Source organism: Macaca mulatta, chromosome 7 (assembly GCF_049350105.2).
Source record: "Macaca mulatta isolate MMU2019108-1 chromosome 7, T2T-MMU8v2.0, whole genome shotgun sequence".
Classification (NCBI taxonomy): Eukaryota; Metazoa; Chordata; class Mammalia; order Primates; family Cercopithecidae; genus Macaca; species Macaca mulatta.
Genome location: NC_133412.1, coordinates 19,216,295 through 19,239,137, shown reverse-complemented (window position 1 = coordinate 19,239,137; position 22,843 = coordinate 19,216,295). Strand labels below are relative to the sequence as shown.

General features: G+C 58.0%; 3 protein-coding genes across 22 annotated transcripts in view; 1 reads left to right on the top strand and 2 right to left on the bottom strand.

Annotated features, from left to right (window-relative positions):
- SPTBN5 (spectrin beta, non-erythrocytic 5) overlaps positions 1 to 1,522 on the top strand; it is a 33,939-nt gene extending 32,417 nt beyond the window's left edge. Inside the window, exon 56 of the mRNA XM_077938795.1 lies at positions 1,048 to 1,522. Coding sequence (XP_077794921.1) covers positions 1,048 to 1,060 — 13 coding nt within the window. The 3' untranslated portion in view covers positions 1,061 to 1,522. The remainder of the gene's footprint in view (positions 1 to 1,047) is intronic.
- Positions 1,511 to 11,829, bottom strand: PLA2G4B (phospholipase A2 group IVB). 13 transcript variants are annotated; one of them, XR_013395101.1, is made up of 21 exons: positions 9,802 to 11,829; positions 9,541 to 9,613; positions 9,112 to 9,248; positions 8,869 to 9,000; positions 8,685 to 8,725; positions 8,507 to 8,549; positions 8,209 to 8,263; positions 7,809 to 7,939; positions 7,456 to 7,539; positions 7,147 to 7,184; positions 5,886 to 6,021; positions 5,091 to 5,227; positions 4,634 to 4,856; positions 4,391 to 4,508; positions 3,938 to 4,075; positions 3,664 to 3,768; positions 3,320 to 3,499; positions 2,868 to 3,034; positions 2,440 to 2,713; positions 2,165 to 2,351; positions 1,511 to 2,041 (listed from the first exon to the last, which is right to left on the bottom strand). XR_013395101.1 is itself a non-coding variant. In XM_015141854.3 (21 exons), exons 1-21 carry the CDS (start codon positions 9,838 to 9,840, stop codon positions 1,830 to 1,832), a joined length of 2,427 nt encoding a protein of 808 aa, XP_014997340.2. In that variant the 5' UTR covers positions 9,841 to 11,829; the 3' UTR covers positions 1,511 to 1,829.
- A 675-nt stretch (positions 11,830 to 12,504) lies between these two features.
- On the bottom strand, positions 12,505 to 22,169 carry JMJD7 (jumonji domain containing 7). 8 transcript variants are annotated; one of them, XR_013395522.1, is made up of 9 exons: positions 22,096 to 22,169; positions 15,169 to 15,322; positions 14,839 to 15,092; positions 14,397 to 14,474; positions 14,270 to 14,307; positions 13,842 to 14,033; positions 13,538 to 13,614; positions 13,149 to 13,308; positions 12,505 to 13,021 (listed from the first exon to the last, which is right to left on the bottom strand). XR_013395522.1 is itself a non-coding variant. In XM_077939155.1 (8 exons), the coding sequence occupies exons 3-8, from the start codon at positions 14,968 to 14,970 to the stop codon at positions 12,933 to 12,935; spliced, it is 786 nt and encodes a 261-aa protein (XP_077795281.1). In that variant the 5' UTR covers positions 14,971 to 15,092; positions 15,169 to 15,322; positions 22,096 to 22,169; the 3' UTR covers positions 12,505 to 12,932. The 8 variants fall into 8 exon arrangements, 7 of the variants coding, with proteins under 7 accessions (XP_077795281.1, XP_014997499.3, XP_077795279.1 ...); XM_077939155.1 differs by lacking the exon at positions 14,270 to 14,307 and having other exon boundaries at positions 14,418 to 14,553; XM_015142013.3 differs by lacking the exon at positions 14,270 to 14,307.
- Between the last annotated feature and the right edge of the window lie 674 nt (positions 22,170 to 22,843).

Sequence of the window (22,843 nt, the reverse complement as noted above, 5' to 3'; positions counted from 1 at the left end):
AGCTGAGAGGAATCCAGGCCACAAGGCCCAGATTTCCACAGACTCAACAGCGCTCCCCTCCCAGGGCTCACTCCATGCCCTCCACAGTGTGGGCTCCCTGTGCCCCTCCTGCTTGGCTGCTTGGAGGAGGGGCAGCCAGGTTTCCCTCTGCCCGGTGCTGAGAGCCTGCCTGGGTTTGTTTCCTGGGGGCCCAGGACCTCCTCACTTTCCTCCCTCCTCTCTGCTCTCCAAGGCACAGCACGTTGGCAGGACGGCCAGACCCTGCCCCACCCTTGTTCCAACCCGTTCTCTAGCTGGTCCTCCCCTGCTTTCCCCACTCCCCACTCCCCGGCAATGGAGAGGGCCACTATGTCCGGGGCTGCAGGCGAGGGAGGAGGAGATGCGAAAGTGATGTATAGGGCAGGTGGCTCTTACCTGGCTCCTCGGTCCCTCCTTGTAGATCCCAGCATCATTTCGATGCTCAAGCCCCTCACCCACATCTCCTTCCCCTCCAAACCAGAGGGCTTCAGGCTCTCCGGGGGGAGGGGACACCTGGGGTTAGGTGAAAACGGAGGCGGCACTGGAGACAGGCACATCCTCCGTGCATGGGCCCCATGCCAGGATGAGCCTAGACATGCACATGCATATACAGCTGTGTGCCTGGAGGGCTCATACCACAAGCGGTGGCAGCCACGGCTGTGGTCTCCAGTGTAACCATCTGCTCCCAGTCCTGCAGGGCCCAGTATATGATTTAGATGATGTGTTGCTGATGAGACAGGCCTTGTCCTGGACACGGTGGCTCCTGAGGCTACCAGGACAGCCATTTCTTCTGCTGTCTCTAGCCCAGGGCTGGGGTCGCTAGACCAGCTGACAGACGCAGAGTTGGGTTATGAGAGTCGAGGCAATTCCCACCCCCTTACCCACAGCTGCTGCAGCGCCTGTCAGCTCTGGAATCCACTCCCACGCTTACTCTAGGAGGCTGGCTGGTCCAGGGAAGGGCAGCGTGCCAGTGTTTGGAGAAGATTCTGGGGTGGCCATACCCTACTAAATTCACTGTTTTCCCAGCAGGTCTGATCCCTGAGGTGAACCCCAGGGCAACACCAAACTTCAGGGGCACAAGCGAGGACGCGTCTAGGGGACCAGAATGAGACCCAGCCACAGGCAAAAGGGCTGCTTCAACCCAGTTCCCCAGGCCCAGCTTCTGGAATAGACAGTTCCTTGTTATGAGATGGCTCCCACCATGTGGCAGGAAACAGCCATTGCCTGGCCTCCCCCTGCACTCCTGTCTGGGTGAAGAGGAGACGTGTTCCAGCAGAGCAGGTGGGCAAGGCCAGGGCTACCCCAGGCCCACGTGGCCACCTCCTTGCTCGGAGGGGTGACTGAGCACAGGTGGATGTGGACGTGTGCAGAGAATCTACTCTTCGGAGGAAGCCCACGCCGACGAGCGAGCTCTGTACCAGCCCTTGCCACGTACAGCCAAAAGCCTAGAATGACATGGCCCTTCTCCGCAGTAAGAACAGCTGGTCTCAGATAGCGCCTCACATGTGTATGAGTCTGTAATGTATCAAGTGTTCCATCTCACCTTGTCCAACTACTCAAGGTAGTGCAGAAGGGAAAACAGACATGGGCCATGGGGTTTTGGGTGATACACAAATGGGCTCGGCCTCCTTACCTCCCTGCAAACTGCTGAGGCCCCAGGGAGCTCCCAGCCCTCAGCATGGACCCTGGGACAGGGTCACCTGAGCCCCAGAGGCTCTGAAGCACTGGGTGGTGACAGTTCCCACCTGCAACTCAGCAGCCAGGGAATGAATGAGAGTCGGGGTGGCAGGGCCAGGCAGGGGCCCCGGCCATCACTGGGGCCTGCGCTGCCGCCTCCGCTGCACTGCCTGGCGCAGGGCCTCCAGCAGCTGCTCCCGGTTGTTGCAGACATTGTAATGTGTCAGGCGCAGCAGCTTGTCCACATCCTCCTGGCTATAGGTCACCTTCGTGTAGTGGTAGGGAGAGTCCACTGAGGACAGGTTCACCTCCCCAGCCGCCGCCGCCTCAGGTGTCCGCTGGACCCCTGTGGAGAGAGTGGAGCCTGGCATGGGGGAACACGTGGGGAAGGTGGGTTTGGGGATGCACAGGGGACGGAGGGAGTGTGGGGGACTAGGGCAGCAGGAGGGGGAGGTGAACAGTGGCTCACCAGGGGCCGAGTACTCCCGGAAGGAGTCGTTGACAAGAGGGAAGTGCAGCACCGCAGGAGCTCCGGGGCAGGTGGGGTCGGAGAAGGTGTGGCACTCCCGAGGCTGGAGCTGCTCTTCCGGGCTGGGTGAGATGGGCGGGAACGGGATCCCCTGCTCCTGGCAGAAGCGGCCCAGGAGCTGCAGCTGCTGCAGGCAGAAGGGGCTTCAGAGGGACAGGACCCTGGTGTCCTCAACACTGGGGCTGACGGTGTGAGATGCACCAAGATTCACGGACCTGGGGCTCAAACGCCAAGTCAGGGGCTCCAGTGGGGCCTACGAAGCCAGCCTTTGGGAAGAAAACGCCACACCTGACAGGCCTTGGTGGCAGCTCCTCTGGGGCTAGACGGAGCCGGGCTGCTCCCAGCACTCCAGTTCTGACACTGGGAGGCAGAGCAGACTCGGCAGGTGGGCCCGGAGGCCCAGGACCACACCTCGCAGGTCAGTAAGAGGACCCAGATACAAGATAAAACCTCGACAGCTTCCCAACTTCCGGAAGAGAATGAGCTCCTCTAGTGGCAAAGTAACAGATTGCAGTGTCCCAGTCACATGCAGTCACTGTCACAGCTCCTAAAGGAAGCTGGACCAGACACTGGACTCCAAAGCCCTTCTCTTCATGGGGCAGGGGCCACCCACCACCTCCCATGCCTGCCCACCCTCCCCAACCTGGAAGGCTCCGTGGAGGTTGTAGTCCAATGACAGGATGAGGTCCACGTCCCGAGTGGGCTGCAGGAGGGGCAGGCAGCTGGTGTTGATGAGGTAGCCAACATCCAGCAGGCACAGGTGGGGCTCCGAGGGTGTCAGCTGGTTGGGGAGCCCATCCAGAGTGGTAGCTGGAAGGTTGGGGAGAGCAGCAATTGTCACGGATACCAAGGGTACCAGATTCCTGCTGGAAGGAGACTCTGGCCTCTGGCCCCTGCTCTCCTGCTGAACTAACACCCCCGCAGCCCTGCAGGTGGGCCCTGGGTCCCCAAGACAAGGAGAAAAAGACCCCTGCTCCAAGCAGTCCAGGGAATCGAGCTCAAAGCAAGAGAACGAGAGTGGACCGCGAGGGGTGTCTGGAGCTGGGGACTCAAGGCTCAGGTGGCCACAGGAGGACTGTTGAGAGAAGCAAGTACCTTTCCAGGTGGAGAAGTGAGGATGCTGAAAGTAGTCTTTGTGGAAATGGAGGCCACGCAGGAAATTGTGTGTGGCCTGGGCCAGTGGGCGCCGTGTCAGAAGATCGGTGAAAAACTCAGCTATCCTGCTGGCTGTTGAGGGTGGTTCTTCTATCTTCAGAAGGGGGACCTGCTCCTTGTCTACACAGGCAAGGTGGGGGTGTGGGGGGAGAATGGGGACTCCTGCATCTTTATCCCCACCTTGGTGGTGACCCTGGAGGGGGAAGAGGTGAGACCCCCCCACCCCCGGTACAGCCCCAGGTGGCTGCCTCTTGGCACCCTTATGAAGGGGCCGGAGCACCTACCCAGGTTGGCCTGGTTCCTGACCCAGCGGTCCCAGAACTGGCTGGGCTCTGAGGCCCAGTATAAGCTGTCCTGGAGGTTGGCTGCATACAGGTTGCTCCAGATACCTGAAAGAGCAGCCGTGAGGGAAGAGGGCCCCCGACTCCTGTCCCAACCCTACCCTTCCCCATGGCCAGTCCTGACCCAGGAAGCTCTTCTGACCGAGGGCCACCCTCTCTCTCAGGGCCCATTTTCCCTGCTCGGCCCAGCTTCCCCAGCCTACCCAGCGCCCCTCACCTTCTAAGAAGCAGATGCGGGACTCAGGGAGCCTCTTCGTCAGCTGCCCCATGAAGAACTCAGAGCCAAAGAGCTCAGAGGGGATGAAGGCCCCATACTTGGGGAAGCCGACCTCGTAGGGAGAGAACTCGCACCACTCTGTGAGAAGGCCACCCCTCAGCCTCATGGTGCAGAGCCCTTAGGCACCTGCACCCCCACCCAGGGCTTTGCTTTAGGGCAGCCGAGGACCAGGAGGCCCAGGCCTTGTGGCCTGGGCTTTGTGCATGGGACCTAAGGCCCCTGCCTCCTTCCCAAAGGCCCAAGGGACCCTGGTAGGGTGTCAGTCTCCAGAAAGCACAGGACCTGGCCCAGGAGAGGTGGGTGTGACATCTGCCGTCTGCACACAGGCCCCGTCTCCCCTTACTCCACCAACCGCGAGGGCACAGGTCTCATCTCAGCTCCGGGGCCACTCACCCCCAAATTCAAAAGTGGACAGGCTCTGCCCCTTGGTGTTGAGGGCACAGTAGATGGGCAGAGGGTTCTGGCCATGACTCAGGGCCTCCCGCTGATCTGAGAGCTTGTGGTCATGGGGCTGGGGAAAGACGAGTGGAACCTGAACCCACAGCCACCTGGGTGCCCAGGCCCTTTCCCACCCTGCCGTCCAGCGCCCTGCCCCAGCTCCAGCCCTGGCTCTGCCTCCGGCCGCAGCCCCCGCACCTCGTCATGTAGCAGCGCCTCGTTGATGAGGGCCCACAGGCTGGTGAAGCAGCTTGGGTAGCCCAGGCGGGCACGCTCGGCCAGCTCCTGCCGGTACCGCTGCAGCTGGCTGGGGGCCAACACACCGAGCTTGCTCTTGGTCACCTGGGTCTTTAGCAACTCAGTGGGCCCTGCCAGGTCCTTCTGAGACCACTCTGGGTCCTCATAGAGGTTGGCCAAGGCCCTGGGAAAAGCCAAAGTCAGAGGGCTGTCACTGAAGGACCCCATCTAGACCTCACGTGCCCCGGGTTTTCTAGGACAATAGCCTGGCAGGGACCTCCCCAGGGTCTCCTGGAGCACATTTCTCCGTGGCACGTTCGTTCTCCCAGCCGTTCTAGTTTGCTCAGAGGCCTAGGAGAACCCTGGCACCAGCACCCCCTGCCCCACAGGGTCCAGCATCAGCCTGTCCCCAGCTCACCAGGTGGAGCCCGAGGCCCCGGTAATGTAGGAGACGCAATCCAAGAGGCCCAGCTCCTTCAGGCCGGCCAGCTGCCCGTACAGGGAAGTCATTGCCCGGATCCCACCACCAGTGGCCATAATAGCTACCACTGGGATCTGGAAAAGAAGACAGCCAGGCCTGCAGAGGCCCTAGGGATGGGGAAGGCCAAGCCACGGGAAGAGGGGAAGAGGAGGTAGCAGGTCAAGTGGCCACCCAGCCCACAGCTAAGGCCTGATCACAGGTCTTGGGACCAGTTCTCAGTCAGCCCTGGGGGCCAGAAACAGCCTTAGTAAGCACCCAGCTCCTCCAGTCCTAAGGGCTCCAGGAAAAAATGGCCCAGGCAAGTTCTGAGCCTCATCTCCTCACCCTCAGACCCCGAGTCTGATGCTCACTTTCTGGAAGACCCAGGGCCCACCTTAAAATTTTCCCAAATTGCCATCACTCCCCCAGGAGATGGCCCAGGCTAATATGAACCTCCTGAGGCAACCCAGGACCAACAGGCCTCATGCCAGCTATCTGTCTCACTCCTCAGACAGGCTAGGCTGAGAACCAGGAAACAGAGTAGGAAAGCCAGCCCTACGAGGCAGCTCCCGTGTGGGCTCCAGGCACCTCAAGCAACACTGCCTGGGCCAAGTCCCTCCTAACGCCAGGCGAGAGGAAGCAGGGTGGGGACAGGCAGCTGCGAACTCTGGTCTAGATCAGGGACAAGCAGCTCCAGTGTTCAGCACTGAACAAGCAAGCCCGGGGACACCCCATCCAGCCCAGCCCCCAAACCTCGTCCTCCTGCAGGTCTCTGTCCAGCTGCAGGGCCTGCCGCAAGGCCGTGGCCACCACCTGCTTCCTCCTGCTCAGGAAGGCCTGTTCCTCTGCACAGGGCCTGAAGCCCAGTCGCACGGCCAGCTCCCTCGGTCTGGCAGGGGAGGGAAGAGAACATGAGACAGCTCTCAGCCCTCCCCAGAGAATCGAAAGCTGGGTCTGCCTCACCTGCACTGCCCACTGCCCTCCCTCCTCTCCCCAACCCTCACTGCCACTCCTGTGTCACGAGACTGAAGTTTGACACCTAGGGAGGGTGTGTCCATGTGGACATGCTTGGGAATGCAGCAAAGCAGACTGGCGGGACACAGAATTCCGTGGCCATAAGAGGCTGCTTGGGGTCCCGGGTGCAGATAGGCCCCCAGGAAGGACCTACACCATGGATCCCCCCACCCAAGTCTCGTGCTCTGTCCCTCACCCATGGAGTTCAAAAATGACTACAAAGAGGGTGGATGCCGGGTGCAGTGGCTCACGCCTGTACTCCCAGCACTTTGGGAGGCTGAGGCAGGCATGTAACTTGAGGCCAGGAGTTCAAGACCAGCCTGGCCAACATGGGGAAACCCTGTCTCCACTAAAAATATAAAAATTAACCAGGTGTGGTGGTGGGCACCTGTAATCCCAGCTACTCGGGAGGCTGAGGCAGGAGAATCGCCTGAACCCCAGAGGCAGAGGTTGCAGTGAGCCAATATCATGCCATTGCACTCCTGCCTGGGCAACAGACTCTGTCTCCAAAAAAAAAAAAAAAAAAGACAGGGGGAGGGACAGAAAAGGGCCAATGATTCCGTCTCCGAGAGGTGAGAAGCCGCTCTCCCAAGGCAGTGGGCGACAACTCTACGAAGATCATTTAAGATCCGGCCATAACAGCTTCCACCCAAAAGGGCGCAATTTCCCCTCTTCTCTCCCTTGGTTTTCCTGCCCTCTTTGCGCCCCAAACCATGTTACCATTTTCCATCCTCACCTCCCTGCGTTTTCCAGCCAAACATTTATCAAGTGCTCCCCAGGTGCCTGGCACTGGGCTGGCCACTCACTCATCCCTCCGACCATAGGTGCTAAGGCTCCTCCCAGTACTTCGTGCCCCCTGCTGAGCGCCAGCCTGAGTGCCTTCAGAGAGCATGAGGATGAGGGGTGGCTGTTTCTCCCCCTCACTCCTCCAGGCCTGCTCCAGCCCTGCGCCCCGGTTACTTTTCCAGGACCTTGCCCAGTCTCCAGCTAGGCCTCTCACCCTGCTTCTTTTTTCAGCTCCACTCTCATCAGGGGGTCCTGAAAACCATGAAGGCCCCGTCACAAAGGTCAGCCACCTCCACCCAGCTCTGCTCCTCTTACCTGACCCCGGGCGTACCACCCCCACACTGTCTCCACAGGGGCCAGGCCTGAAGCAGGGATGCTCAGCGGATACTCCCCAAAAAGCCTGGCCCTTGGCACCTGCTCAGGGTGTGGCCCACGGAGAGAAGCGGGAAGCAGGCCCGTCCCTCTGTGGCCTGGGGCCCAGCCCAGTCCAGGCACCTTGCTTCCTCCCCTGGGAGGCCAGTACCTGGGATGTGGGGAAGACAAGCCTCACCACTTGGTCAGAGGGCAGGGCACTCAGTGGCACCTTTAGTTGCTCCTTGGGGGCATCCTGTAGGGGACAAAAGACGGAGACCTAAGAATCTTTATGCTTCCGCTTCTCACACAGACCTCACCAAACTCCCACTGGCAGCCATAGAGGTATGGGAGGGACGGGCAGGGGAGGCCAGCATGGGCCCACACATGCTGCCAGCGTGCCCACACTGCCAGGTGGGGCAGAGGTCAGGCTGGGAGGAGGTGCTGAGCCAGGGTACTGGGAGGAGGGGTGGAGGGAGGGAGGAAGTTCTGGGGGCCCCACCTCCAGGGGGCGAGGCACACTACCTGCAGGTGAATACTCAGCTCCTGCTCCCAGCAGGCTGGGCAGTGGAAGCGGAAGGTGCCAGTGCCCACAGGGGCCTCCTGCGGACCCTCACAGGACCCAGGAACCACAAGCTGAACTCTGCGCTCTGAGGCTGGAAACAGGAGCCAGAGCAGAGAGGTTGAGGGCGCTATCTCTGCCCACAGAGTCCATCTTGCTGGGAGGCCTGGAGAACACCTCCCTCTCCCCACTGAAATAGTCTGGTCAGGCTGGGGGTACGAGATGGAGCCCCCACCACGGTCCCCCTGAGAAGGCCTAAGGGGAAAGGTCCGGCCCCAGGGAGCCCCACAGAGAATTGTCCAATGCTTAAAGAGGGAAGACGGGCTGAGAGCCGGGGGCTGCCCCAGTGAGTTGGGGACTCACGCTTCTGGTCTCCTGTCTCCTCCAGTTGAACGTGCAAGCAGGAGAGCTCCCGGGCCTGAGTCATGAAGAGAGCCCCTCAGACACTAACCCCACCCCCATTCAGGGACCCCACCCTCCCAGCACCCTGGCTCCTGCTGGTCTGCACTTCATTACCTGGACCCTTGAGATTGTATTCCCTTAACAAACTGAAATCCCAGGGTCCCCAGACAGAGGCAGCGGTGGGCCTGTGCCTCAAGCTGCTGGCACGAGGGAGTCCGGGGGACCCCAGACCACCTCCCAGAGCACTGGTCACACTCACCACCAGAACGCCATTGCCGACGAGCTGCTCGCCACGGTCAGCCCTGGAAAGAGATCCCAAAGCCCCCTTAGTAGGAGTCCAAGTTCTCACCCCACAGAGACCTGGGCATCCCCCAGGCACTAGTGCTGTCCTTCCCACGAGGCACTCCCACCCAAACGGCCCCAGGCCCCTGACTCACAGACTCTGCAGGCGAAATTCAACTTCCAGGCACCCCTCACCCTGGGAAGAGAGCCAGAAGCGAGTTAGAAAGGGTCAGGAGTGCGCATGTGTCAGTGAGTATGAGAGACATGCATGTGTGTGCATGTGCATGTGGCATTTCAACCCAGACACCAGCTGGGGCTGCCATGGAAACACCGCCTTGCCTGAGGGCTCAGTGAGAAGCTCTTGTGCCGGAACTCCCCAGCCCGCAGAGTCCCCGCATCAAACAGCACTGACAACACAGGGTCATCTCCGGTCACCAGGTCCTGGTCAAAGACTTTCAGTTCCACGACATTCTGGAGGGAAAAAGTGACAGGGCTGCAGGAGGGAGGGGACGGGAAGGTGAGCCGGGCAGCGGCAGCGGCTGGTGGGGATGTGGGTAGAGCTAGCGCTGATGCCTGGCCCACCTTGAGCTGCCTGTGGATCCTAAAGTGAAAGCTCTGGTTCCAGACAGGGCTACTGCTGTTCTTGACTGTGCGTGTCTGGAGCCTGTGGCTGCAGGCTGTGGGCAGCCAGAGAGTCACGTAGCAGTCAGAGGGGGTCACTGTGGGAAGGAACAAGTGCCCAGCGGTGGCCAAGAGCCCTTCCCAGCCACCCAGACCCACTTCCTTCCATCACCTGGAGCCCCATGTGGGGTAAGACTAAGGGGAGGGGAAGCGGGGGACAGAGGCAGAGCCCCAGCTGCCACCTTCCATTCAGAAGCTCCTCTCAGCCCCCTCCTCTAGGCCCTGCCCACCAGCCCACCCGCCTCCACCAAATCCAGCCACAGCACCCTCCTCCTCAGCACCCGCCTCCTCCCTCAGCCCAGCAGAGGCGCCAGGGCGGTGCGCACTCACCTAGGTCCTTAGAGGGTAGGCGATGGGCCTTCAGGACACGAACTGTGAGCAGGCAGGTCCTGGACACCTCTGCCTGCAGAGGCGGGAGAGGGGAGACCTGCTACAGGCTGATGAAGCCAAGGGTGACAGGGGCTGCAAAGGAGGCTGGAGCAGTGCCTTAAGGCTTAATCCTGAACCCCAGGCCTGTCCTCCATCCCATCAGAATCCTGAATCAACAAGAGGAGACATGACATCTCCATCATGATGCCTGCCAGCACTCACACAACGCTCTGCGCCGGCTCTGGGCCAAGGGCTTTGCATACATTAACTCATTTGTCGCACAACCACCGTATGCGCAGATACTATTTATGACGACCCACTCCACGAGGAAACTGAGGCACAGAGAAGCAGTCATTTGCCTGAGGTCCAGAATTGGGACTGGAGCCCGGGCAGGCTGGCTCCAGATTTATGCCTCACACAGACGTGCTTCCACCTCCTTCGGGTAGTATCCTTTAGGCTCTCCACCCACATCCCCAGCCCACACCCCGGCTAAGCAGCTTTCAGGCTGGTCTTGGGTGGCAGGGGACATAAGCTATCGAGGGAGGGGAAGTGGCAAGTCAGGGCCTTGGGCCCCGGCTGAGCTGCTCTCGCACCCTCCCTCTACCCCTGGTCAGAAGTGCATCCTGAAAATGGGCTCTCTCCTGGGCAGGGGCGGTGGCTCCTAGCTCAGACCCCTCACAGGCTGTCGCGTCTGCCAGGTCAGGCTGAAGATGGTCCCCCAGTAGCTCCCTCCAAACCCATCCCCCGGTTCCGGGAATGCAGCCTGGCAGGCGCACCGGGACCAGGGAAGCCAGTGCCAACTGCTTCCTTTCGGCCTTCTGCCTGCCTCCACAAGGGGCCTAACAGGTCAAGTCCAGGGAGCAACCAGGTCCAGGGCAGTGCTGGAGAGCCTCATCCACCAGGGTCAGCCCAGGACCCCCACACTCCAGGCAACTGAGTCAGAGGAGCACAGAGCAGCCACTTCCTTCCAGGGCCTCAGGACGGCAGCTGGGAACCTGTGAGTCTCCAGGGCCCATATCCATGGTGCCAGGGAGCTGTGCCAGGAGCCCGTTCCCAGGGCAGAAAAAACTCAGGCTGGATCCCTCATCCCCAGGCCTCCTTCTCCCCTGGCTTCTGCCCACTGCCCTGGTCTTGTGGTCAATAAACTCCCCTCCCCACACCTGGAGAAGACCACAGCTCCCATAAGAAACATACTAACCAGGCCCCCACCGCTCCCATAAGAAACATACTAACAGGCCCCCACCGCTCCCATAAGAAACATACTAACCAGGCCCCCACCGCTCCCATAAGAAACATACTAATCAGGCCCCCACCGCTCCCATAAGAAACATACTAACCAGGCCCCCACCGCTCCCATAAGAAACATACTAACCAGGCCCCCACCGCTCCCATAAGAAACATACTAACCAGGCCCCCACCGCTCCCATAAGAAACATACTAACCAGGCCCCCACCGCTCCCATAAGAAACATACTAACCAGGCCCCCACCGCTCCCATAAGAAACATACTAACCAGGCCCCAGGTAGAGAGCAGGGGTCAGCGTGGGGACCCAGCACCCTGCCAGGCCTTACCAGAGCCATGAGACCGAGTCCTTAGGAGCAGGAATGATGAAGCAGTGGCCACAGGATCAAGGACTGTGGGCTTTCTGACCCAGAGCCAGGGATGTAATGTCCCAGTTGGTCCCAAGTCCCTCCCACCGGCTGCCTCTGCTCCACCTAAGCTCCACACCCACTCCTGGACCAGCCACCTGTCCAGGAAACGAGGCACCCTAAGCCTGTACTAGCGCTCCTGACACCTCTGTGGCACTCGCCAGCCATTACCACCTGGGCCTGCCCCGCCCAGCCCTGAACTCCCAGCTCTGCAATCCCAGTCCAGAGAGCCTGCTGCCAGGGGCTGAGCAGAAGGAAAGCAGGGGTGAGTCCCAGAACAGCAGCCAAGGGAACAGTGGAGTGCCCCGTCACAGGCCTTTCGCAACTCTGGCACCTGTTCGACAGGAATGCCCAGTCTTGACTGCAGGGCTCCATCAATCTGAGATGAGCACCCGGGCCCCCTCGCGACAGGCAGGGGAGTGGCTGTCACATAAAACAGCCCTTCAAAGCCAGGTGCTGAGTGGCCAGGGATGAGGCCTGTGGGTTGGCACTCAGGGGCAGGGGGTTCTTCTGTCTCTAGGGCATGGTTTGTAGGGGGTCAGAGTGTGGAGACCAACTCCTTCCTCAGAGGGACAGCCCCAGAACAGGCAGGGGCTTCTGTCCCTTCCTGCCTGTGCCTATTATGGGAAAAACAGGGGTTATCCCCAGGGCACCAGGTCCCACCTGCTGCCCCTGAACTGGGGGAGGACCATAACCATAGCAAAGCTAGGAATAGCTCTCAAGGTCCTGGGCCGAAGAGGTCTAGGCGAGAGAGTTCCAAGACTGAGGTCTGCTTGCTTGTCCCAGGGAGGGGCTGCTGTGGCTCTCATGGACGGCAGAACTTGGGCAGCTGACGGCTCTTTGGGCCCAGGCTGGGATCCAGCCCTCACCCCCCAGTAAAGGTCACCCTGAAGTTTTTACCTGAACCTTCAGGCCCTCCTTAGAGCACAGAAGGCAACTTCAAGAGGGAGGATCAGAACATACGACTCACAGGCCGGGCGAGGTGGCTCACGCCTATAATCCCAGCACCTTGGGAGGCTGAGGAGGGTGGTTCACGAGGTCAGGAGATCGAGACCATCCTGGCTAACACAGTGAAACACCATCTCTACTAAAAATACAAAACATTAGCCAGGCGTGGTGGCGGGCGCCTATAGTCCCAGCTACTCGGGAGGTTGAGGCAGAAGAATGGTGTGAACCCAGAGGCGGAGGTTGAAGTGAGCCGAGATCACACCACTGCACTCCAGCCTGGGCGACAGAGCGAGACTCCATCTCAAAAAAAAAAAAAAAAAAGAACATACGACTCACAGCTACCTTTTATTCAACATGTCCTGTGTGCCAGCTCCACGCTGGTCCTCATAGACATCATCTCCAAGCCCATGATAGCCCTGCGAGGTAGAGCCATTATTATCTGTTTACTGACAGGACACCAATGCCCGAGATGCAGTGACTCTCCCAACATCACAGCACTGGGGAGAGGTGCCACTGCACCTGATCCCTGCTCCGCTCACCTGTGTGGTAACTTCCTGAGAACCCTCACCCAGACCTGCCTGGCACCTTGAGTCCTTCATGACCACATTCCAAGATCCTCCAAAGTTGATCTCAAGCCATGCTGGACCCTGGGCCAGCAGCCAGCATGCACACTCCAGGCTCTCGAGAATTGACCCGGCCAGGAAGGGGCTGGCCCCTTCCCCCGAGGCGTGCCTGGCCATGTTCACCAGAGCTCCATCAGTCAAGGCCTGAAGCCTTGGTGAGGGAGTCGAGCAGCTGGAAGTAACTATACTTGAGGTCGTATTCCATGTCATACCAGAAATTCACTGTGGGAAGAATGGGGATCTGAGTATGAAGGTCGCTCTTCTGACCTGGAGCCTCCCAAGCCTCCCCCTAGAGGCCCTGCTGGACCTTGGCGGGGCCTGTCCCCGGGCAGCCTGGGCAACTCCTTACCTGCAATGCAGCCCTGGGACTGCTGGACGTGGTGGAACCACAGAGCCGGCAGATAGAGCATCTCACCGGCCCGCACTGTACAGCGAAGGGCCTGGGCCTGACTGTAACTGGGGTAGCGGGCTAGGTCTGGCGCCAAGGGGTCCAGTGGGATCCAGGGCACCTGGGAACACATCAGATGCCAGGGAGCAGCCCCCCAGACCCCCCAGGACTTCAGGCTGTGTCCCTTCCAAAGGTCAACACCACAGACCCTGCTCAGCTCAGCAATGAAAGGCCTCAGACTTAGGGATTTTTCAGAGCAAGGTGCCACCTCCCCAGATCTTTTGTGCCTGCTCTTCAGGGCCAGGCTTCTGCCCTTCTCCCTCCCTAGAGCCCAAGAACAGGACAAACACCTTCTCCATGGCCTCTTCATCCACCACCTTAAAGGTGCCCTCTTCGGTTAGCTGGTAGGTTGCCGGCGTGTACAGCTCTGGAGCCCAAGGGAGAAGGGTGTGGGGGAACTGCAAACGGCCTGGAACTTGCCAGACCCTCCTCCACCCCAGCCAGCCCTGGGCAGGGGCAAGGGGATCAGGGGCCCTGGTGCAGTGGGGATGCCACAGCCACACCTCAGGCCTGGGAACTGGCCTCCCAGGCTCTTGCTGCCTCCCTCCCCCTTGGGCCAGCTGTTCCCCAGCCCCTGCAGGCCACATCCCCTACCATAGGGGATGAAGGGCCGGTCGCTGGGCGGATGTAACAGGAAATGCTTCTCTCCTGAGACCACGCAGTAGAGGTTCTCATAGGGGTCCTTGTGCACTGCCAACATAAAGAAGGCCCGGGGGCAGGGTATGGAGGGCAGGGGCACAAGAGGCGGCAAACCATCATGCTGAGAGCCCTGCACCCCAAGATGGCCTATGACAAAAGAGAAGCACACAGAGTCAGTGGGCTGGAGATGCCAGGGGCTCTGATGGGCATTCTGGAACTCCACCTACCAGGGTCTTAATGCTCGCCAGGCCCTGGACTCCTCTCCACCAAGAGGGGAAGTTCTCCTACACCTACCCCCTGACCCAGCTGGCCTTTAGGGAGCTTTCTTTGGGTCTAGAAGAAACAATGCACCCACCCCCAATGCCACGGGTCCCTTCCCCCACCTCAGCTGTCAAGGGAAGCCCTCTGTGGTGCCCGAGTCCTAGAAGCCAAAAGAAATCTTAGAGAACAGTCAGTCCAACCTCCAACCAGGGTCTTCCCTCCCTCTGCCCCCACCTGCTCCTTCCCCACCTTTGTATTCCCGACACCTACAAGAAGTCACCGCAGCCGCCTCCCCTAGCCAGAAGTTCACAGCATCGGGCATCTTTCCTGCAGGGCAGATGGCAGAGAGCAAGTTAGGAAGGCCAGGCTGGGGATAGCTGCCATCCAGTGATGCCGGAGCCAAAACCTGGGTGAGCACAGAAGAATCCCAAGAAAGGGGTCAGGGAGAAGAGGGAGAGGTTGGGAAAGCTTGGGGAAGAGGCCTGCCCTCCCCTGGGGCAGAAGGAAGGACAACAATCTTCGGTAGTTTGTCTATGATTAAGTCAAGGCCTGGGAATGTATTTAGTGAGCTGCACCAGATGCTGACAGGACCAAGCCTGTAGGTCAGGTCATCACCTAAGGGCAAGCAGGCTGACCCCCTCCTTCCTGTATCTTCCCTGCCCCGGGCCAGGACCACCCCACCTCCACTCACCCAGGGCTTCTGAGGCCCAGGGCACATGGGATTCCAGGTCAGGCAGCAGCTGGGGCAGCTCGGTGGGCAGGTTGGAGCACTGCTTCTGCACGTAGAGGACCCCGGGGTGCTGGGCCCGGCCCTCCAGCACATCCAGCACGAAGCTCAGGGGCACGCGGCGTTCAGCTGGCATCACGAAGCGGTCCCCTCTCACGGCATCCGCGTAACCGTCTGGGGTCACGGCCACGCTCACCTCCGTGGACCCCACTGTGGCTCTAGAGGAATGGACGCTCAGCCCATGCCTAGATGCCAGTAATCACTGCTCACACCCAACCCCAGGGCAGCTCCCACCTGAAATAGGGGAGGGACCACTTTTGGAGGGCCGGCCAGTGCTGCAGAGCGTTGCGGATGATGCACGGCCTGCTGGGGCAGACCCAGTCCCGGTAGAAGTGGAGCGGAGTTGGGGGCTTGTTCAGGTAGGGTACAGCAAGAGGCACGCTGAGCTCTGAGAGAAAGAGGAAGATGGGGGATGGAGGGGCTGAAGTCAGCAGCACCCAGTCCCAGCCCAAGAGATGCCCTCCCTGGAAAGGCCAGGCTGTCACTGGGAAATGCTCATTGGTGACCAAAGGACCCTGGACAACCAGTAATAGAAGGATGAGGAGGGAAAATGAAAGCAGAAAGCATCACGCACACACACCAGCATGGGCCCCGACCGTGCACAGGGCCAGGGACTGCTACACAACCCATAATCCAAATCGTCCGTGGGGCTGTGTCTGCACAGTGAACCCTCTCTGCCTTCCCACCTTGGAGGGCCAGCCTCCCAGCATCTACCAGAAAGGCACCATGGAGTGGTGTTGGGAACTCCAGAATGAGTAAGGCTGAGGCCCCATGGCCACGGGCTATTCTGGGTGGGGTGTGGCTCTGGGAAGCCCCCTTCAACAGTGATATTTACTGAGCACTTGGCTTGGCTAATCTGGGGCTATCAGGGATCACACAATTATCTTGGGAAATTTACAACCTTCTTACCCAGGGAGACAAACTAACAGATGACACCAATGGAGGAAAAGGAAGGGCTGGGCTGTGGTTTGGGTCCTGCTGAACAGCATCACCATGTCCAGACACCCAGGGCCACCATGTGCACTTCCGCGGGCTGTGTGGTATGCACCTGTGCAGGGGTCTACAGTGGCCCTGTGTCACCTCTAATCAAAATCTCTTTTTGACTCAGCTTTCTTTCTCCTTCACTCCCATCATCCTACTGGTTGGCTCTAAGTCCTGTTGATTCTGTCTCCTGTGTCTCTCAAACCCACCGTCTCCTCTCCTCCACTGGCATCCACATTCCAGCTACCTCCTTTGGGTCCTCACTCAAATATCACATTGATAAGGCTTCCTTCTCTGACTATACTTTCTAAATTTATAATCTGTCCCCCTCCCCACTGTCAAAAATCTTTATACCCCTTTCCCTATTTTTTCTCCTTCATATTCATCGCCATCTAACATGCTATATATTTTAGGGCCGGACATGGTGGCTCATGTCTGTAATCTCAGCACTTTGGGATGCAGAGGCAGGAAGATTGCTGAGGCTGGGAGTTCAAGACCAGCCTTGGCAAGGTAGCGAGACCCCATCTCTACAAAAAAACTAAAAATTATCTGGACATGGTGGCATGCACCTATACTCCTAGCTACACTACAGGCTGAATGAAGCAGAAGGATCACTTGAGTCCAAGAGTTAGAGGCTGCAATGAGCGATCATCATACCACGGCACTCCAGCCTGGGTGACAGAGCAAGACCTTATCTCAAAAAAGTATATATATATTTCATGTACATAAACTGTTTATCGTTCTGTCACCCTTGCTAGAATGTAAACTCCACAAGGGCAGAGACACTCATCTTGTTCGCTGATGTACCCCCTGGGACCTAGAACAGTACCTAACACACAGCATGTAATCAGCAAATATTTGCCTAATGTTGAATAGAAGTCTCCAGCATCCTGGCTGGATGGTTGCGGCAGTGAACTAGCTGGTTTCTCTGGCTTAATTCCACTCCCTCTCAAAGTATTCATCATCATAGTCTCAGTCATCTCCTGAAGATACAATCTCATCTTGCCATACCCCTAGTAACAAATGCCTCGATGGCTTACCACTGCTCCTTAGAGAATGCCGCCTGCCTTGGCACGCACGACCAAGAACAACCTACTCTTCCAGTCTGATTTCCTGTCTTGTGCCTGCCCTTGCCACACACCCTCTATTCAGGTGGTACCTGACTTTGTCCCAGCTGCTCACTCAGACTGGAATGTCTTTCTGCTGGTTTTTATAAAGTATACAGGGCTTTGCTTTGCTACATTTATGCTCTAGGTCGAGCCAGAAGGCCTTGGTGTCCATTTGGTGGTTACTACATCCTGCTCCAAATGGTCCCAGCACTGATGTTCACCTCTGAGGTTACGCCGCATCTCTCACAGCCACACCATGTTAGTCACCTTTACTTTCTGATCAGTTGGAAAGTGAATGTTCTTAGATCAAAAATTGTAACTGAGTGAGAAGACCCCCGTGGGCCCAGGAATACTGGAAAGGAAAGAGCTGGCATGCCTGCTTGCTTCCCTGGCTAGAGGCAAGATGGCACCCGTCCACTAGATATGGGATCCAGGAGATAGGAAAGTGGCAAAGGCCTTCCCAGTCATGCCAGCCCATCCAAGCAGTCACCTTGGGAGACGGTGGTCTGAGGCTCAGTACATCTCCCTGTTGTAGTCGCTGAGATTCTTTTGAGACAGCATCTTGCTCTGTTGCCCAGGCTGAAGTGCAGTGATGCAATAATGGCTCACCACAGCCGCAAACTGTCACCGGACCTTTGGGGTGTTGCTTTGCCAGCTGGAAACCTCTGTGGCCAGTGATGCCTTTGCCCGTTTTGCTCAGGCCCATTGGGCCCACTCATCCCTGCAGGCTGTGCTCGGCTCATGCCACCAACCTGTATCCCACACCTGCCAAGGGCGAGTGGGGCGGCGAGGTGTGTGTGAGCCAATGAGTGTGGAGTCTGGCCACTGTGCACAGCCAGGTATGTGGGCTGCGGTGGGGCAGGCAGCTCCAGGTGCCAACATGGGCGCTGGTTTCCTGCAAGGCTGCAGTTAGACCAAGTATACCATAAGTAGCTTCCACAGCTGACACTAGGAAACATGGTGGTGCTTGGAAGCTTGGAGATACCAGGAACTGCAGAGCCCTAAAGAGGATGTCAGAACCCCAGCTTGGGGAGCTCCTGGGTCTGGGCTCCCCAAAGGGCTGCAGCTCTTCTTTCCTTCTTGTCTTCCACCATGTGGCGAGCAAGACGCATGGTTCAGCCCTCTTCATGTTACAGCTCTTTTAGCCCCACCATTCAGCACGTCCCCAGTTCTTGTCCTGCATCCAGGAAGAATGAAGTACATACAGACAAGTAGAGGGTTAACAAGACAAAGAGGAGCTTTACTGAGTCATGGAACAGCTCAGAGGAGACCCACAGTGGGCAGCTCCTCTCCGCAGCCAGGGTATCCCCATGAGTGTTCAGCTCTCAGCAGAGAGGATGGCTCCTCTGCAGGACTTCGCTTTGCTACATTCGTGCTCTAGGTCGAGCCAGAAGGCCTTGGTCTCCATTTGGTGGTTACTACATCCTGCTCCAAATGGTCCCGGCACTGATGTTCACCTCTGAGCTTATGCTGCGTCTCTCGTGGCCACACCATGCCAGTCACCTTTACTTTGCAATCAGTTGGAAAGTGAACGTTCTTAGATCAAAAATTGTAACTGAGTGAGAAGACCCCACTGGGCCCAGGAGTACTGGAAAAGAAAGAGCTGGCTGGCCTGCTTGCTTCCCTGGCTAGAGTGGCTCCTGTCTGTGGGCAGGTTGCCGAGTCTCTCCAGCTCTCAGCAGAGAGGGCAGCTCCTTCCTGCAGCTGGTCGTCCCATTGTCTCTTCTGGTCTGGCTGAGTCAGGGGCTTTTTATGGCCCTCAGAGGGGAGGAAGTACATGCCTATTGGTCCATGGGCAGCCATGGGTGGGCCAGAAAAAGCATCAAAATTTCCCATTCCAATCCATGGGACCCGCAGCCCAGCCCCCAGGCTTCAGGCCTTCCCTGGCTTGAAGGTCAGGCTTCACCCGGGACCCATCTGCCTCTTGCCACCATTCATGGCACCCAGGCTGTTTGTGCCAAGGGGTGCCTGCAGGCCAGCACTGAGCTGCCCTCAGCCCCTCTTGGCTTCCCTCCCATGCTCGTTGGCACCCAAAGGCCGGAGGGGGCCAAGGTGGCAGGGGGCTGGTGTGTCAGCACTGCCCAGAGCATTCACACACCCAGCCAAGCCGCAGCAGCACCCAGGTTCAGCCTCAACTTTGCTCCATGATCAGATCAGGCGCTGACAGTGGGGAAAGCCAGACAGCAGGATCAGGCACTTCCGAGCCTGTGGCAGCAGAAAGGGGCCTTCCTGGGCCCCCGAGAGTGCAGAGGTGCCTGGCCCCACAGCTGCAGCTGCAGCCAGGAGGGTGGGGCTTCTGCCTGCTCCTGGCTCCCAAGAGCACAGGGTACCTGAGTTGCAGCCCTGGCTTGGGTGCTTGCAATTGTGCCTAGGGAGCTCCCACTCCACCACTTGGAAGGGGTGGGGCTCCCACTTGTCTCCAGTTCCTGCCAGCTCTGTGGAGCATGCGGCCCAGCTGCACCTCCTCTTTGCATTTTCCCCACAGTGGCAGCGGGCAAGGTGCAGATGGCACGGCAGCCCCGACCACCCCACACAAATAAGCCTGATGGTCCTGGGGCTGGCCCTACAAGTCCCGGCTGCACCTTTGGCAGGGTGCTCGTGGGCTTCTGGGATATGGCGGGGAGCGAGGTTGAGGCTGCAGCAGAGGGTCTGGGCTTAAGAGCAGGTCCCGCCCAGCTGTGTGAGGGTGGGGGTGGTGCAGTCGGCTGCCTCAGGGATGCAGGGAACAGGGGACTCACTACTACCACTGCCACTCCCAGAGCCGCTTCTGCTGCCCGACTCGTGCCTCCCCACTGCAGCCAGCATGATGACAGCATCCACTCGACTGCCGCCACTGTCATCAGAACTACCAGACTCAAGCAATCCTCTTGCCTCAGCCTCCTGAACAGGTGGGACTACAGGCACATGCCACCACACATGATGGTGTCTCACTATGTTGCCCAGGCTGGTCTTGAACTCCTGGCCTCAAGAGATCCTCTCACTAAGGAAGGAGACCACTACTATTCTGCTGCCTTCCTACCCCCACCTTGCCTAGTTCACAAGACAGGAGAAAAGAGAGAAAGAAACAAAAGTAAGATAAATAGCCAGACAACCTTGGCACCACCACCCGGCCCTAGGAGTTAAACAAAGTAATAATAACATCAACCCCTGGCCTAAACTACTTGTGTTATCTGTAAATTCCAGACACTGTATGAAAAAAGCATTGTAAAACTTTCTGTTCTGTTAGCTGATGCATGTCGGCCCCAGTCACGTTTCCCACGCTTGCTCAGTTTATCACGACCCTTTCACGTGGACCCCTTAAAGTTGTAAGCCTTTAAAAAGGCCAAGTATTTCTTTTTCAAGGAGCTCGGTTCTTAAGACATGAGTCTGCCGATGCTCCCGGCCGAATAAAAAACCTCTTTCTTTAATCCGGTGTCTGAGGAGTTTTGTCTGCGGCTCATCCTGCTACATCACTTTGGCCTCCTGAAGTGCTAAGATTACAGGCGTGAGTACTGAACACAGCCTGGGATTCTGGAAATACGTGGAAACTGCCATTTTTTCACCCTTTGGACTTCTGCAATTAGGGATTTGTTTTACTTGCTCACCATTTTTAGAGAATGGCTGCTTTTCTCTCCTGGGGCTTCAAAGTGAGAAAATTTCAAAAGGGATCCAAACAATTCCTTTGACCCCATAACTCTACTAAGAATTTAACTAACAAGGCTGGGAGCAGCAGCTTATGCGTTCCACGGTGTTCCGAAACTTTGGAATTCCGAGGTGGAAGGATTGCTTGAGCCTAGGAATTTGAGACCACCTGGTCTCTACTAAAATTCAAAAAAATTAGCCAGGCATGGTGGTGCATGCCTATAGCCTCAGCTACTCCCAGGCGCTGAAGCAGGAGGATCTCTTGAACCTGGGAGGTCGAGGTGCAGCGAGCTATGATTGTGCCACTGCACTCCAGCTTGGCTGACAGAGTAAGACCCTGTCTCAAAAAATATATATATAAAGAATTTAACCAATAAAAATACTCACACAAAGACCCTGCTCCTGCAGACTGGCTTCTTCACTGTTTCCTGAACACATCGGGCACACTCCCACCAAGGGCTTTGCCTGCACTTGCCTTCTAACCTACTTCTACTCTACAACTTACTCATTCAGTACACCTGTGATTAACTGTCCACCTTCTCACTTAGAATGTAACAGGGCACAGAATGTAAAGGAGAGAGATTTGTTTTGTTCAGTGATGTATCTCAAACACAGTGAACAGAACCTGGCACACAGAGATGCTGAATAAGTATTCGTTAAATCAATACTCAAAGCATTCGTTGCAGCATTATTGAAAACAACAGATTGGACATGACCTAAATGAGTAAGTGAAAAAGACTGAGGTAGAGGAATGTGAAATGATCTCCAAGATACACGGTGCAGAAGAGTATGTTTAGCAGGCTACTATTTGTACAAAAAAAGTGTAAAAAGTCATGTGTGCACGGATATAAACAATCTTTCTGGAAGAATGCAAACTGGGGCTGGGAGGGAACCTTGCTTCATTTACATTGCATACCATTATATATTACATACCCATCACATATACATGTGCCTGTGTTGCTGTTCAGTGGGAAGAAATCATTTAAAAATAGAAAAAAGGAGAGAAGAGAGGAAGAAAGAAAAGGAATAAAAACTCAGCAGGGGAAGAGCCAGGGACCATTTGGTCAGCCTGCAGTCCTCCCAAAGTGGGAGAGGGGAGTTGGGGCCGGAGGTGGGGCACGTGGGGGAGAAATCCGGCCACCACCTGTGTGCCTTTGATGCGCTTTCAACAAGGGTACCAGCAAATTCCTCAAGACTGTGGGAAACACAGGGCTTCGTCACGACCACGGTCAAGACGGCACCGGGCCTCGGGAATGACATGAACAGTCACCCAGGAAGCCGCGGGAGTGCGCGAACACTCGGGGAGGGAAGCGGGTTGTAACAGAAGAGCAACCCGAGCGGGGCCTTAGGCCAGTCGCACACGCGAGGTTCCGAGCCCCCGGTGTCAGCGGCATCCCAGGGCCCCTCCCATGTTCGGAGATCGCCGCAGCCTCTGGCAGAGCCCACTCACCCCTTGCAGCGGCCGGGAATTCTCGTAACTCCCTCCTCACGGCGTCCAAAGCCGCCTCCGCCATGGCTGCGTCTGAGCTGGCCGAGACCCCGCCTCAACCCGACGTCCCGCCGCAGGCCACACCCCCCAGACCCTCGCCCCGCCCTTCCCGAGGCCCCCGCCGCAGGCCACACCCCCAGCACCCCGCCCCGTCCTGCCCTGGTAGCACAGCCGGTTCCGCCACCGAAGCGGTGGAGCGAGCAGCGGCGCCTGCTTCCGCCTGCCCCACCCACTGGCCGGCATCCCAGGATTAACAAACAATTGTGTTTATTGACAAGTTCATACATCAGTACAAACGGGCACGTTAAAAACAGCCCCCCGCCCCGTGCAGCCGAACAGGCGGCGGGAAGCGCCGCGACCTGCACAAAGTAGAAAAGTTATAAATAAGGGGCTTTCAAAACTGGGCGGGGGCGAATCTGGAGTTGGGCGGCGGTTGCCGGTGGCCTCAGACATGCAGAAGGGGACGGGGCGCCGGCCAGGCCACGACGCCCCTCACCCACATGGGGCAGAGGGCAGGAAAAGGGCGGCCACGTTCTCACAAACATCAGGCGGAGGGAAGCTCCCTCCTCGTGAAGGACCTGGCCCAGAGGGCGAACCTGAGTCCCACCTGCGGTGGGCACGGCTGGTGTGGGAGGTCGGCGCGCAGCGGGAGTTCCGGGGCCATGCGGGTGGCGGTGCTAGAGGAATGGGGAATGGCCAGGTTTGGAGC